Here is a 17,361-nt window from a genome sequence, read left to right as displayed (position 1 = left end):
CATCTAAAGGCATTTGTGCCCTCCTGTGTGCTTCTTATTACAAGCAAGAAAGGGGTAAAAAAGGATATCGGACTGTGCAGGCCAGAAAGAGGAGCATAGACACATTTAGGTAAAAAATTACATATTTTATTTAAATATCAGACATTAAAAAACATTGCTGCAAACGCATCCATCTTCCTCATAAAACATAAAAGTTGTGTGGGGCAGTTTCCTGCATATGTTTTGTAACAAGAGAATGAGCACTAGTGCATTAGGTCCCTATGTGCCAACGCGTTTCGTCAGTTATGCTTTATCAGGGCTTATGAAGACCACACAGTACTCATCTTGGACAGCAGACTACACACACACAAACTCCCTGGGCAGGCGCTGAGACTGTAGAGAGACTTCAACCAGAGAGGTGTCACTATAGGATGATTCTCCCGAGACTCGACCTGATCAAACAGGATCCAGCACAGTCCCACCAAGTCAGGTATAGTATGGATCAGTAAACAGAGGAAAGTATTGTGCAGGAAGTAGTGTATTCCAAATGCTCACTTATGCCTTTAAATCTGTGTAACTAAGTGACAAATTTAAGAGGTTGTCTTGCGTTGATGGTACGAAGATCCTGGCTTTTCTGGTGAGAATCCCAGGATATTTTCTGGACCCACAACGCAATAGTAAAAACTAATTAGGTTAGCATGCAGGCCAGCAGATGGTAGATAAGGCAATCTTACATCAGTGTTAGCTCAGTGCGTGTTCAACACTCTCCCCGGTTGAATTACAGTTATCTATCAGATTCCACCTATCTGCACTGATGGAGCATTCCAGTCGAAGATTCCTATTTGGCTCATACTGTCCGCAAATTAAGACTTTGTAGAAGTTCCCTGAGTGCTGGGGGTGTCCGTTCTTGTGCACTGTTTGTGAAGGTTGGATATTTGGACCATTGGGATCATTTTGTTATAGTGTATCACTTTGGGAGTTGAATGGTAGTTTCTCCAATGTAAAAATGTTCCTTTCTTCCCCGCTCCATCTGCTCTATGATAAAGCCCCAGTAGGGGTCACAATTCATCAGAGGGAGGAGGTAGGGGCAGCATCTCAGTCACTACCGGGGTAAAAAGATTTTAAGGCCTAAGGGCAAAAATTGGTGTGCAACTTTATTTATTCAGAAGTTACAATAGTTGGTAACAGAGTTACTGACCACCCGTGACTATGAAGAAAGGCTTAGTGCCTAGCAGTGGTACAATAGATATGGAAGTTACAGTGCCTTAAAATGTGTTAAAATGTTGAACTATCAGCTGGAAGCAGGGCCGCTGATAGGGGGAGACCACCGGTCCTCTTGTAGGGGGCCTGAGCACACAGGGGGGCCCACACATGAAGGGGGATTAGTGATGGACAACAATTGCAGAACTCTTCCTCCAGCAGCTGGTCTCTCCCCCTCTCTCTGCTGCCAGCTTTTATCTGCTGAGAAATAGACAATTGTCCCTCACTAATCCCCCTCCCTGTGTGCCCCCCCTCTAATGTTAGATCTGCTCCTAAGTTTGTTATCTCCGTAACTTTGTTTCTCTCCCTCTGTCTCTCTGATCCCAAAGCTTCAACTGCCCGACCTGTATATTTTTTTCATTTTTATTAACTCAATTTCGTATTTTAGATTTAGCCAGAATTCTGTGAGTTATGTTGCATGTGTGTCTGCTAATAAGGATTTTATTGTTTTTTTTAGCAAAATATACTGTAGCTTTAATATTTTCTTGGGGGGGGGGGGGGTTGTTGTCAGGTAGACTGTAAAGGGCTCCGTGATTTCTATCAGCAGCCCTGGCTGGAAGCCCTTGCTATTCCAGCCAAAAAATGCTCTTTTTAACATACACCACTCGAAATGTTGAATTTTATAAAAATGTAATAATAAAAGTGAAGGAGTTTGGCTTAACAATTTAAAAAAAAAAAAGAATTAGCACAAGAGCATTTCTGGATAGGCGAGTTATATTAATGTATTGGAGAATTTTATCCTGCATATGGTTTTTCTTTAATAGCTCCTTTTCAGTTCTGGCAGATAATCCATAGGATAGATTCCACTGCTACTAATAAATTCTAATTCACAAATACAATTGATTACCTGCAAACAGTAATATATGTCTGAACAGAGAAAAATAATTTGGAAACTGTCAATACCTCCAAATAGACTGCTTATTCCTTTAAGAGTCACCTGCTATCTAAACAGATTCCCTCATGCCAGCTGCGGGAATTTTTAAGGTAATTTTAGGAAATTACTCTTTAATCAATAATTTATGCAAAAGTGCGAGTGTGGCTTTAATTTTAATTAGAAAGCCTTAATGATCTCCCTGAGCTAGCACACCGGGGAGCAATTTCCTAGGAGGAGAAGCGTTTGAACACAAGGATAAAGGGGAACCTGATTTTTTTTTTTTTTTATTCGAAAGAGCCCTTTGCATGTGTTTTTTTTTTTTTCTTAGTTCATTTTTTGGAAAAGGTGCAATTTTCCCTTTTATTTATACAGTGGGTACGGAAAGTATTCAGACCCCCTTAAATTTTTCACTCTTTGTTATATTGCAGCCATTTGCTGAAATCCTTTAGGTTCATTCTTCTTCCTCATGAATGTACACATAGCACCCCATACTGACAGAAAAACACAGAATTGTTGACATTGTTGTAGATTTATTAAAAAAGAAAAACTGAAATATCACATGGTCCTAAGTATTCAGACCCTTTGCTCAGTATTTAGTAGAAGCCCCCTTTTGACCTAATACAGCCAGGAGTCTTTTTGGGAAAGAGGCAACAAGTCTTTCACACCTGGATTTGGGGATCCTCTGCCATTCCTCCTTGCAGATCCTCTCCAGTTCTGTCAGGTTGGATGGTAAACGTTGGTGGACAGCCATTTTAGGTCTCTCCAGGGCTTTTTGTAACCTTGGTCAGATCTGTGCCTTGCCACAATTCTGTCTCTGAGCTCTTCAGGCAGTTCCTTTGACCTCATGATTCTCATTTGCTCTGACATGCATTGTGATCTGGAAGGTCTTATATAGACAGGTGTGTGGCTTCCCTAATCAAGTCCAATCAGTATAATCAAACACAGCTGGACTCAAATGAAGGTGTAGAACCATCTCAAGGATGATCAGAAGAAATGGAAAGCACCTGAGTTAAATATATGAGTGTCACAGCAAAGGGTCTGAATACTTAGGACCATGTGATATTTCAGTTTTTCTTTTTTAATAAATCTGCAACAATGTCAACAATTCTGTGTTTTTCTGTCAGTATGGGGTGCTATGTGTACATTCATGAGGAAGAAGAATGAACCTAAATGATTTTAGCAAATGGCTGCAATATAACAAAGAGTGAAAAATTTAAGGGGGTCTGAATACTTTCCGTACCCACTGTAAAAGTACACAAAAGAAAGACACCCTTTTCTTCTTTTTTTTTCTTCAAAGCAACATGTTTTCTTTGTACAAAACTCCAGTTTTATTGAGAAAAAAAAAAAATCACTTTTGCATTTATTATATTCATTGTGAAAATTTAAGCAAACTTTGATGCAGAGTTTTATTGTTCTGTTCCGATGTTTGCTTTAACATTACCCTTTATAAAGGGATTTCTGAAAAGAAGGGCTTTCCTTCATTGTTACCACCTAAGCCAATAAGACTCTGGGCTAAAATTTAAATTATATGGAAGGATACCTGTAATACAGCATTCGGCTATGTGCAGACTTCTTTGAGAAACAGCAGCAGTCTGTGATTAACTGTATGTTGGCGCCAAAGAACAAGTCCCTGCCCCGCTGCTGTCCTTTTGCTAGAACTCTATCTGTCCTGCTGAGGCCAAACCCTCCGCCATATTGTGCCCCGCTTCATTCCAGAGGCCTCTGCACGACATTTCTGAACATTGACCTTTACATCCCCAAAGGAAGGAATGTCCACATATAAAGTAGTTGCTTCACTTTACTGATAGAATTCTGGAAAAGGAATAACAGCTACATCACATTGACATACATTCTGGAGTCACTTGGCATTACATAGTGATTCACATTTAGTGGACGGTCCACAGTAGTGACATGTGAAAGCATATATAGTACAATGGCAGCCACCTCCCGCTAACAGTTTCTGCTCCACCCTGGGGTCATTATGACAATCTCTGCAGGTGCGGCAGATTGAACAGGAAAGGTAATTTATTAACCACTTGCCGTCTGCTGCACGACTATTTACTGCGGCAGTCAGCCTCTTCTGGGCAAAGTGACGTAAGGCTACGTCGCTCGCCCACGAGCCTGTAGGGGGCGAGCGCGCGCCGCCGGTGGCATGCTCCCTCGTTTTGATTTTTACATATTTTTTTGGAGAATTTCATGTAAAAAAAATTTGAAAAATATTGTTATTTTTTCAAAATTGTCGCTCTTTTTTTGTTTATAGCGCAAAAAATAAAAATAGTATAGGTGATCAAATATCACCAAAAGAAAGCTCTGTTTGTGGGAAAAAAAGGATGTCAATTTCATTTGGGTACAGCATCGCACGACCGCGCAATTGTCCATTAAATTTACACAGTGCCGAGTTGCAAAATAGGGCCTGGTCTTTGAGCAGCCAAATCCTCCGGGGCTTAAGTGGTTAATACTAGCCAATTACAATATGGCATTTTTGGCAATTGTATACGCTATATTCTTTTTTTTTTTTTTAATGAAATATTTTTTTCTCAATGAAAAGTGAGGTTACCTTTTAAACTCTTTCCATTTAAGAAAATGTCAGGATAATATTCAGCTAGAGACTCTTCCACCAGAATAAAGCCCTGATGAAGAGGGGTTTATGTATACCTCCCAAAACGTGTTGGCCATCATTCTACTAACTATCTCCCACCTGGCCATTATATTAATATGGCAGCTGAAGTTCTGTTATCCTAGGTGGATATCATAGGACATTGTCCCGCTCTCGAATCTCGCGCGCACGCTAGGGGCCGTACAGATTATTGTACCAGGCCAGCCCTGGTACCATGTGATTGCTGTGATCAGCTAAATACCATGGACTTTCCAAAAGGGGAAATGTTGGGGGTATTAGTACTAGAGATCGACCGATTATGGGCAACACCGATATATCGGGGGCCAATATGCATTTTCCCCGATATATCGGAATCGGCCCCTGAGGTTACCGATATTGCCGAGATTTAGGGAAAGTGCATGTCCTGGGGTAATGCCTGCAGCTAGAGGCATCACCCCGGTACCGGTGTCCATAGCCGAAGCTCGGCTGACTTGTAATGACAACCGATGCAGCTTAGAAGACGCTCGGCTGTCATTACAAGGAGCGGGAGGGGAACGTTCCCCCCCCTCCCGCCGCCTTCCACGGCTCACCCGGGTCTCTCGCCCCACCGGGAGACCCGAGCATCCTACCTCCACTGCCGCCGCTGAAAAGAAGACCCGGTGTAGCATGAAGATGTGTCCATGTGAAAGCCGGTATCCCTGCCACAGGTGCGCATGCGCCGGTCTCCATGTAAAGAACCCGGAAGTGATGTCATGACATCACTTCCTGGTACTCGGCATCAAATTAAAAAAACTAACAGCATTCAAAACTGCCAAACTTGGCGTTTTGAATGCTTTTCAGTGCCAAGGAGGGGTTTGGGGTCTTTTAGACCCCCAGATCCCTCCACAAGGAGTACCTTTAGAAAAAAAAAAAATGTTTACATGTCCGAACATATCGGCCGATACAGATATCCGATGACCAAAATATCGGTATCTGTATCAGCATTAAAAAAACAATATCAGTCGATCACTAATTTGTATTGTCCTGTCAGTATTATTATATTATTATTATACAGGATTTATATAGCGCCGACAGTTTGTGCAGCGCTTTACAATGTGAGGGAAGACAATACAGTTACAATACAATTCAATACAGGAGGAATCAGAGGGCCCTGCTCGTTAGAGCTTACAATCTAGAAGTATACCAGGATTGATCAATTTTCGTATATTTACCATAGTTTGTAGACTTTCCCACAGACTAAATAATATACACTGATTTGGGTTAATTTTACCAAAGAAATGTATCAGAATAAATTGTGGCTTAAATGTATGAAGAAAGATAATTAATTTGCAAAACAGAAATTTTTTTTTTTCTTAATTTCTGATGTTTTCGTTTATATACAATAAATTCCCCAGTGGTGAATAAACATCACCAAAAGAAAGTTCTATCTTTAGACCCCGTTCACACTGGGGTGACCTGTCAGGCGACCTGGTCGCCTGACAGGTCGCCGTAGGTCGCCGGGCATAGAGAAGCTGTGGACCCGTTCTAATAGGAGCGACACAAGTCGCTCCGACTTAGAAAAAGGGTCCGGAGCTTCTTTGGGGCAACCTGGAGCGACCTGCATTGACTTCAATGTTATGAAGTCCGTGCCGGCCGCTCTGAGGTCGCGGTTCGAGCTGCGCACCGCGACCTGTGAGGTCGCCCCGGCAAGTCGGATCGCCCCAGTGTGAACGGGGTCTAAAAAAGAAAAAAATTATAAAAAATGAATTTTGGTACAGTGTTGCCTGACGGAGTAAGTGTCATTCAAAGTGTGACGGCGATGAAAGTTTGAAAGTGGCCTGGGCAGGAAGGTGGTGAAAGTGTTTGGTATTTAAGTGGTTAAAAGAGAAGTATGCACATTTTTTTTTTTTTAATCATACTTACCTAGGTGGATGCAGCATCAGTCCAATGCTGCTCTGTCCCCCACCGGTTCTAAGACTGAGAACTTAAGTGATCAAACACTGCTGATCGCTCGGTTCTCAGAGCTCAATAAGCAGAGAGCTCTCTGCTCTGCCCCCACCCACTCTCACTGGAGGGCTGGGCTATGGAGGGGGCGGGAGCTGCCGACTCGCTGAGAGGCTGAGCCAGGTGTCAGTCCAGGCATGTGGGCAAATCCCAGCCATATGGTCATGATCTTTCCCCAGGCTGGACCGACTCTGTGACATCAGCCGACAGCAGGCTTCAGCTTGCTGTCTGCTGAAAACAGGTCACAGGAGTGCAGAACGAACTGCACGCCTGTGATCCACAGGAGAAGTACAGCCAAACGAGTTTTGGCTGTAGTTCTACTTTAAGGACACATTTATTAATTATAACTGGACTAATTTTTTTGGCACTCTACCAAAGTTTGCTATCCCAGCAAGGCTCTCCTAGGAAATCGAAGCATTCATAATACTTTAATCATCTCCTCTGATCGGAACCCCTTGGTGAGCTTGGAATCCAACGCTCCACCACCCTAATCTCAGTCTAATCTGCAAAGACAGCTCTCATAATTGAGGTTCTAAGTTAAAATATATCACCTGTATATGTACAAACATAGACACAATGTACAATACAGAGAATATCACATCTTCCATCGGATCATTTTTATCTCAAGCGATTCATTTTGCAGCGCAAACGTACAATGCAGCTTTGACGCAACACTTAAGAACTCAATCCCTGATCTGAATAATAGATTTTTTGTAACAAGGCTTCTTTTAGGGTAAAAATGAAACGACATCTTGCTTAACATTGCTCAGTCTTTGCTGATACACGTTTTTTTTTTTTTTTCGTTATGGCACAAATCTATGCATTATGCATTCCCGTGCTCTGGGTTATGAGTGTGCTACAAGCCGGCATTGGACTTCACTGATGCCTGATTCATAGAAAATGTCATTAATCTCTGCAGCACAGGGAGTTTGCAAAGAGTTTGAGATTGAAAATGAACCGAGGGCTGTGGGTTATAGGGAAGCACAGATGAATCAGCACAGCAGTAAAAGATTCTAGAACACCATTTGAAAAAAAAAAGAAGGGAGCACTTAGCATAGCAAAATATTGTGTGGGGTGATATGTTACCAACAGACAATTACAGTATGATGTATTTAACAATAGCCACTGACAATTACATAGAAAAAAGTAAAACAACGAATAAAAATATTACAGAAATTTTCCCCTTTAGAAGTGATATATAATGTGTGTATATATATATATATATATATATATATATATATATATATATATATATATATATATATATATACAGTATATATATATATATATATTCCCAGAAGAGTTGAAGCTGTTATAGCTGCAAAGGGTGGGCCAACTCAATATTGAATCCTACGGACTAAGACTGGGATGCCATTCATGTTCATGTGATTGTAAAGGCAGGTGTCCCAATACTTTTGGTAATATAGTGTGAGTATACACACATATATATATATATATATATATATATATATATATATATATACATATATATATATATATATACATATATATATATATATATATATATATATATATATATATATACATATATATATATATATATATATATATATATATATATATATATATATATATATATATATATATATATAATTTTTTTTTTTTTTTTTTTTTTTACAAACTTAAGGCTTTTTTTCTGCCAAAACACTGCTGCTAGGAGGAAAGGCTTCTAAGAGAGTGTGCAAAATGTCCTGTGTGCATGATGCCTTAACAGAGAAGTGGCAATTGCCATATTTAATTAAAATAAATCATACAGTATCTCACAAAAGTGAGTACACCCCCCACATTTTTGTAAATATTTTATTCTATCTTTTCATGTGACAACACTGAAGAAATGACACTTTGCTACAATGTAAAGTAGTGAGTGTACAGCTTGTATAACAGTGTAAATTTGCTGTCCCCTCAAAATAACTCAACACGCAGCCATTAATGTCTAAACCCGCTGGCAACAAAAGTGAGTACACCCCTAAGTGAAAATGTCCAAATTGGCCCAAAGTCAATATTTTGTGTGACCACCATTATTTTCCAGCACTGCCTTAACCCTCTTGGGCATGGAGTTCACCAGAGCTTCACAGGTTGCCACTGGAGTCCTCTTCCACTCCTCCATGACGACATCACAGAGCTGGTGGATATTAGAGACCTTGCGCTCCTCCACTTACCATTTGAGGATGCCCCACAGATGCTCAATAGGGTTTAGGTCTGGAGACATGCTTGGCCAGTCTATCACCTTTACCCTCAGCTTCTTTAGCAAGGCAGTGGTCATCTTGGAGGTGTGTTTAGGGTCGTTATGTTTGAATACTGCCCTGCAACCCAGTCTCCGAAGGGAGGGGATCATGCTCTGCTTCAGTATGTGAGGGGTGTACTCACTTTTGTGAGATTCTATTTCTATCTATCTATCTATCTATCTATCTATCTATCTATCTATCTATCTATCTATCTATCTATCTATCTATCTATCTATCTATCTATCTATCTATCTATCTATCTATCTAAATTTCAAGAGGCGCTGTATAGATAGATAGATAGATAGAACTGTATTGGACAGGGAGGGGTTAAGTGTGTCCTAGTGGCGTGCTTCTAACTGTAGTGGGACACGGCTATTGGTGTAAAAACAAAGATCAACGGTTCTACATAGTAGAACCGTCTGATTTTCATTTTTACACAGGGGAGAATGACAGGCGGCTTGTTTACATAAGCCGCTCTGCCTTTCTCCCGCTGTACCGACGATCGGCGAGTGACCGGCGGACATCAGGTCCGCCGGACACACCCACACGCTCGCCCGCTATTGGCTCCGATTCCAGTGACAGGCGAGTGACGTAGATCTACGTCACTTTGCCTCGCCGGGGCTGACTGCCGCAGTAAATATACTGTGCGCAGTCGGCAACCGGTTAAACCCACAACAGTAAAATCAGTCTGTATATGCAGTAAAGCATGCTTGTTATACTCACTGTGTAACCTAAGGGGTTAATCCTCTGCATTGTATAAAGATCCTCCCCTTCTTAAACTGTCCCCAATCCACTTCATGATAAGACACAGCCTTGGAGGCACTCTGCACATGCTCAGTTTGGTGTGTATTGCTAGAGGTATATATTTTTTTTTTTTCTTGGAAGGGTGCATGTGATTAGCACACGGCCAATCAGCACTGTCCAGAGGGTCAGTGGTCCTGCAGCCTCATAGGACAGTCAGAGGAGAATGAAAACTCCTCCTACAGCTCTAACCAGACACTGATAGAAGTCACAAGACTGCTATATACTGCTGATGAGAAAAGGTATTTAGCAGTTTATATTTACTAAAATAATTGCATTTCCATGTTCTGTGTACAGTGGGAGACCAGATATAATGATTGCAGGCTCCTGGGGAGACCAGATTTAGTGACTGCAGGCTCCTGGGGAGACCAGATATAGTGACTGCTGGCTCCTGGGGAGACCAGATACAGTGACTGCAGGCTCCTGGGGAGACCAGATATTGTGACTGCAGGCTCCTGGGGAGACCAGATATAGTGACTGCAGGCTCCTGGGGAGACCAGATACAGTGACTGCAGGCTCCTGGGGAGACCAGATATAGTGACTGCAGGCTCCTGGGGAGACCAGATACAGTGACTGCAGGCTCCTGGGGAGACCAGATATAGTGACTGCCGGCTCCTGGGGAGACCAGATATAGTGACTGCCGGCTCCTGGGGAGACCAGATACAGTGACTGCAGGCTCCTGGAGAGACCAGATATAGTGACTGCAGGCTCCTGGGGAGACCAGATATAGTGACTGCAGGCTCCTGGGGAGACCAGATATAGTGACTGCAGGCTCCTGGGGAGACCAGATATAGTGACTGCCGGCTCCTGGGGAGACCAGATATAGTGACTGCAGGCTCCTGGGGAGACCAGATATAGTGACTGCAGGCTCCTGGGGAGACCAGATACAGTGACTGCAAGCTCCTGGGGAGACCAGATACAGTGACTGCAGGCTCCTTGGGAGACCAGATATAGTGACTGCAGGCTCCTGGGTTTAGTAACACTTTAAAAACTCCCCATTCACTTGCAATTTGTAGGTATTACAGGAAGGATATTTACTAGTGTAAGATGTTGCCAGTAATCCCGGAACTGCCAGAGGAAGAGCAGTGGCACCAAGTCTGTAGAATTGCATATTGGAACAAAAAAGTTATGCAGGATTATTATTTTATTTTTTTATTTATTATTTTTAATGTAGACAGCAAACCCTGCCAATCGTTGCAAATATGATCCATCTATGATTCTATTAAAGGGAAATTTGTCATAAAAAATACTACATGCTTATGACTGAGTAAAGCTGGCCATAGACCACCCAGCTGAATTTTGATATTTCTATGGCTGTTCTCATTCTAGAGAAATCGATGCAATGACTTCTCTTGATTCCTTTGATGAGCGATGCTGCAAATAAACACTCATCAGTATTAAATATTATGATTCCCCACGCTATTTAGTCTGTGGAATGCATTTACAAGACTGCTGCTGGGATGTAAGGCGTATATTCCTCTTAGGTATTTTTATGTGTGTACCCAGCGCTGTCTAACCATAAAGTGCTAAACCACTTGCCGACCGCAAGCAAAAGCAGTTTTCTCCACTGTACATCTACGCTTTGTAGTTCTACACGGAGCCAGTGCGCAAACTCTGTATTCTTTAAATGACCATTTTCACAGTGATAGAGTCTCGACCTGTCACACCAGCTACAGGCAAATTGCAACCTACCGTCCAAAGTTTCAAAAGATGAGTAGGTTTGTACTTGGAACACGAGCTATGTGTCTGTATTATTGGTTTACCCTACTTAGGCTCATGACAACTTCACTTTAAGACAAACAACACAGTAGATTAGCCTGTCTGTTCCCATGCTTGTAGAGGTTTTGAGAGAATTAAAATTCTTAATGTGCACAGATAAAATGTCTTAAGGCTCCCAATTGTCATGAATGATGATGTCTCTGTGTTCAGGGAACTACGCCAATAACAATGTAACTGCCATATCAGTACCTTTCCGAGCAAAAACATAATTCTGCTAATAGATATGAAGAGTTTGTTTGTCTCAGGGTGAACTAACCAAGGATGAATTTAAACAATTCCTACAAAAATGTATATATTTAAGTATAGCTAAAGGCAAAACATTTTTTTTTTTTTACATTTTGGACAGAGTGAATATGGATCACAACATCTATTAGGTTTTTATTGCTGTCTGTGCCCCCATTATGGAGATTCACTCTATTTGTCTGTTTACCATTATCATCGAAAGTGAAAATAAGGAAAACCCCAAATTTTGGGTTATCCCCTGAAAAGCAATTAAGGGGAAATTTTCCAATGGGGACACTAGTCCTGGCGACCTTTGGGTCCCCAAGAAAGTTCCTTAACCACTTACCGCAAAGTGACGTAGCCCTACGTCGGCAAACTTTGCGGTAGTATAACGGGATTATGCCTCTAGCTAGAGACACCATCCCGGTACCGTGGTTTAGAGACAACGGTTGGTTTTCTGTTGGTAACGACCGATGCAGCCCGGGAGCCGCTCGATCGTTACCCGGGTGAGCGGGAGGGGACGCCCCCCCCCTCCCACCGCCTTCCATGACTTTGCTCGGCCCCAAGCACCCAGCCGGCACGTCTTTGCCCCGAGCACCCAGCCGGCACGTCCGCTGGCTGGACGGAGTCCCGATCAATGCCGGAAATGGCTTAAATCGGGTCTCCGATGACATAACCCGGAGGCGGCGTCCATGACGTCACTTCCGGGTTACTGTGCTGCAAAAGGCGGCAAATTTAAAAAACGGCTGTATGCAAAAACGCCGTTTGACAAAAAATATTGCAATGACCGACATTTTATTCTCCAGAGTCTTTAAAAATATATATATAATGTTTGGGGGTTCTAAGTAGTTTTCTAGGAAAAAATACTGGTTTTAACTTGTAAACAAAAAGTGTCTGAAATAGGGCTGGGGCTTAAGTGGTTAATATGCGAGGATTATCTCTCACTTCCTGTTTTAGCTATGGGACTGGAATTTAAGGTAAATCTCCCCAATGGGACACAGATGGCAAAAAATAAACTGACAGGGATTATAACCAGGTCTGCTGATAAAGCGGTACACCTGGTCCTGTTGTACTAGGCCCAGGCCTCATCAACTGAACAGGGGGGCCCAGGGCAGATTTATTCATTTATGCCTAAAAAAAGAATGGATTTTACTAGACCACACCCCCACTCCTACTTACTTCCCAGGGCTTAAATTACATTTCCTTGGCCCCATCATGTCAACAGAGGGGCCCAGGAGGTGGGAGTAGAGGAGGGACATTTTTTTTCATTTTCAGGGCATAGACCAATAACGTCAGTGACGCTGTTCCGCTGCATCTTGGGGGGTTGGAGCCCCATCAGAAAAGGCTGTACAGGGCCCTGAATATAACCCTCCCTTGCTCTACCCAAAATAAAATGTTTTGCCTATAGCTTCACTAAGGCTTACTTTAGATGTGGTGACTGCATACGTTTTTTTTGTTTTTTTTCAGGTTTTCTGTCTCTTATCCTCATGTAGTAGACCTGTCAGTAACTTCCTGTCCTAGGTTGACAATGATCACTTACTGTACTGTATCTGTGGGGGAGCAACATTGTCACCCTAGGTTGCTGTCCTGATTTTGCCTACAAATCTATCTCTGACTCCTTATCTCCATTACATAGAAGGGTGTTGTTTTGTAGTTCACATAAGATACCTGGGAAGGCAGATAATATTGTTTGTGATTTTATTTTAGTGCATAGGAAAGTTAAAGGGACAAAATATTTCAGGGATAAGGAGCAACATGATTTTTTTTGTACTTGAGGTAAATATACTTAGCCTACAAAAGAAAACGAATGTAGCCACCACATCTAAGGACTGGTAAGCTGCAATATATTACATTTTTGTTCTTGGGTTTAGATATACTTATAAATTCAAAATTATTTGGTTGCTGGGCTAATTGTGATCCATACATTTTTGATTAATTGACTAACATTGTTTCTTCTATTTTATGTTTTGCAGAATACTGGAACTGCTGAAGGACCAAACACAAACAAAGTATGAATGTTGAACAAGATGACATTACATCCACAGCAGATGATGATAGGTCCTAGGTTCAACAGGGCCTTATTTGACCCCCTTTTTATTGTGCTGTTGGCTCTTCAACTTCTCGTGGTGGCCGGGTTGGTTAGGGCTCAGACCTGCCCTTCTGTATGTTCCTGCAGTAACCAGTTTAGCAAAGTAATTTGCACCCGAAGGAACCTGCGTGAAGTCCCGGATGGTATCTCCACCAACACGAGGCAACTTAACCTCCACGAAAACCAGATCCAAATAATCAAAGTGGACAGTTTTAAGCATTTGCGACACTTAGAAGTTTTACAGTTGAGTAGGAATCACATTAGGACGATTGAAATTGGAGCCTTCAACGGCTTGGCGAATCTGAACACTTTGGAGCTGTTTGACAATCGTCTGACTACCATTCCAAATGGAGCTTTTGAATATTTGTCAAAACTAAAGGAGCTTTGGCTAAGGAACAACCCTATTGAAAGCATTCCATCCTATGCTTTTAATCGCATCCCTTCTTTGCGCAGACTGGATTTGGGGGAGATGAAAAGATTGACCTATATTTCGGAAGGAGCTTTTGAAGGGCTTTCAAACCTTAGATATCTGAACCTTGGGATGTGCAACTTAAGAGAAATCCCCAATCTTACTCCGCTTGTAAAGCTAGATGAACTAGATCTTTCTGGGAACCATCTTTCGGTTCTGAGGCCTGGGTCATTTCAAGGATTAACCAATTTACAGAAACTGTGGATCATGCATTCCCAAATTCAGGTGATTGAGAGGAATGCCTTTGATGACCTTCAGTCACTTGTGGAGCTTAATTTGGCACATAATAATCTAACTACGCTGCCTCATGACCTTTTTACACCTCTACATAATTTGCAAAGGATTCAGTTGCACCACAACCCTTGGAACTGCAATTGCGACATTCTTTGGCTTAGTTGGTGGTTAAAGGAGATAGTCACTACAGGCAGTACATGCTGTGCTCGTTGTAGCACGCCTCCCAGTTTAAAAGGTACTCACATTGCTGAGTTGGACCAGAACTATTTTACATGCTATGCCCCAGTGATTTTGGAGCCACCCACTGATCTGAATGTTACAGAAGGGATGGCTGCTGAACTCAAATGTCGGGCATCAACATCATTGACTTATGTTAGCTGGATTACACCAAATGGATCCATAATGACTCACGGGGCTTACAAAGTGCGAATTTCTGTGCTCAATGATGGCACACTAAACTTTACATCTGTAACGATGCGAGATACAGGATTGTACACATGTATCGTCAGTAACTCCGCAGGGAACACCACTGCCTCGGCGACACTGAATGTGACTGCAATTGATAATGGCTATACGTACTTTTCCACTGTCACTGTCACTGAGACTACGGAACCATCTCAGGACGAGGCCATAACCCCGGAACATCATGTGGGCCCTACACCAGTCATTGACTGGGAATCCACAAATGCAACCACCTCTCTAAAGTCGCAGAGCACAAGTCCCACTGAGAAACCCTTCACCATCTCGGTTACGGATGCAAATGGTGGAATGCCAGGGATAGACGAAGTTATGAAGACCACCAAAATTATCATTGGCTGTTTTGTGGCCATCACCCTTATGGCAGCTGTTATGTTGGTAATTTTCTATAAGATGAGGAAACAGCACCATCGGAAGAACCATCATGCTCCTACGCGGACTGTTGAGATTATTAACGTGGATGATGAACTCACAGCTGACACGCCCATTGAGAGCCACTTACCCATGCCCGCAATAGAACATGAGCATTTAAACCATTATAACTCTTATAAGTCCCCTTTTAATCACACGACAACCGTGAACACAATAAATTCAATACACAGCTCAGTGCATGAACCTTTATTGATTCGCGCAAACTCTAAGGACAATGTACAGGAGACGCAGATCTGAATTTCTGCAACATGGGATAATAAAAGTAAAAACAGACCATTTATATTAAAAAAAAGGAACGTAAAATGACTGGGCTAAATCTACTGTTTCCAATAAAAGTGTCTTTACAAAAAAGAAAAAAAAAATAATAAAAAAACAAAGAAATTTATTTATTAAAAATTCTATTGTGATCTAAAATATTGAAATCCTGTGTATTCCTCAAGATGAGTTGGTTACACTTGGTTTTACCCAAGATATATTTTTCATGTAATGAAACTTCCAAGAAAAGAAAAGAAAATCTATATTAGCTTTTTAATGGGTAATGAAGGCTTGATTTGGGTTTACCATTTTACTATTCCTAATTCATTTGAAACCTTTCAGAAAAAGCTCGGCATTAAATGCCATGGTAATGGTAGATTAAAAAGAGAAAAATGTATTTTTTATTTTACTTAATGACCTATTCTGTATTTCGCAGAATTTATATTCTTTGAGAAAATATAAATATACACAATTAAATTAAAGAATGGTCGATCATTTACATGGTCAAAAGATGAGATAAATTTGTATCTCTGAACACAAAGTTATGAATAAAACACATTTTTTGTTTTTTTGTACGTGGGCAAGCTTTATTTAAAGGTCACCAACCAATGATCCACATGGGTAATTTTGAAGAGAAGTATCAAAGCTATACAATACGGGTCAAACTTTTTATATTATTAACAATAATAATATAAATGATAATGTTGGTTAGACATGTTATTAATTTGTATTAAAAATCTTATTTGGAAAAATACCTATTTTTCTTTCGTTCATCAACGGGCACAGCGCTCCATAAATCATAACTACTGGGTTATATTGCCCCCTCCAGGAGTTGGACTAGGCAGAACAAAAAACATCTGGCTACGCCCATGGGTCATCCTCAGCGGGTATATAACCCCCCTCTCTGCTCTAGTTTATCAGTTTTAAACCTGTCTAGTAAGGAGTAAGAACCTAGGCTCCCAGCTGGGATCTCTGGTCCTAGCAATTTTTTTTCTCCATCCTTATATCTTTTTTGTTTTTTTCTCTTGGGAGATCTACAATCAACTGCTGGCCTGGGCAATGGGCTGGATAATCTAGATCCAGTGGTCCTACAAGCTTGGTCGGCCCACAAGTTAAATATCTCGCAGGGTCACATACGACCGGGCGTGAGTCTGAGTCGCAGTGGTCCCTTGGCCGACAGCTCCCCGGTTTGATGGCGAGGATTCTGTCTGGAGCATTACCCGCACTATGGAAGGGTAAGTATAGTCCCCCATCTCCCCTTTTGGCCTTTTTTTGGGATGTACGTGGATAATCTCCAGGGACGGTTGGACCTGCATGCAGGTTCCCTCCTCCCATTCTTAAATCCATCAGTGAGCTGGGCTTCCCCCACTCCCTTTCTCCCCTGTCTGGACCTGGAGTCTGGTGGGGGTCCCAGGGCAGAGGATGCAGCAGAGACCCTTGGGTTCTCCCCCGCTATCCCCACTCTGTAAGGGTTCTGGGATAATGTACGTCTTGCCCTGGTAGTCTGGAGGGTTCCCAGTTTAGGAGACCCCTAGGTACATGCCCTACTGTTTGCAGTGTGGGTATAGTGCAGGGGGGTCCCAGTGCAGAGACCGATGCAGAGTGTGCAGCAGAGTCTCCCCTAACATGTGTACTACCTTCAGTGGGGGTCCCTTGCAGAGGGTG

The 17,361-nt window shown here is 42.0% G+C and overlaps 1 protein-coding gene and 1 long non-coding RNA gene across 3 annotated transcripts in view; both read left to right on the top strand.

Annotated features, from left to right (window-relative positions):
• The window catches only part of LRRC4C (leucine rich repeat containing 4C), a 1,031,944-nt gene extending 1,015,755 nt beyond the window's left edge, over positions 1 to 16,189 (top strand). For both annotated transcript variants that reach the window (XM_082269627.1, XM_082269628.1), the window contains one exon: positions 13,714 to 16,189. In XM_082269627.1, the coding sequence (XP_082125753.1) occupies positions 13,756 to 15,678 (1,923 nt within the window). In that variant the 5' untranslated portion in view covers positions 13,714 to 13,755 and the 3' untranslated portion in view covers positions 15,679 to 16,189. The remainder of the gene's footprint in view (positions 1 to 13,713) is intronic.
• The window catches only part of LOC309564927, a 1,622,900-nt gene that overhangs the window by 77,849 nt on the left and 1,527,690 nt on the right, over positions 1 to 17,361 (top strand). The window lies entirely within an intron of this gene.

Source organism: Pelophylax lessonae, assembly GCF_965119305.1.
Source record: "Pelophylax lessonae genome assembly, chromosome: 10".
NCBI classification, from domain to species: domain Eukaryota; kingdom Metazoa; phylum Chordata; class Amphibia; order Anura; family Ranidae; genus Pelophylax; species Pelophylax lessonae.
The sequence above is the reverse complement of the archived record's forward strand: the minus strand, read 5'-3'. Positions and strand labels throughout refer to the sequence as shown.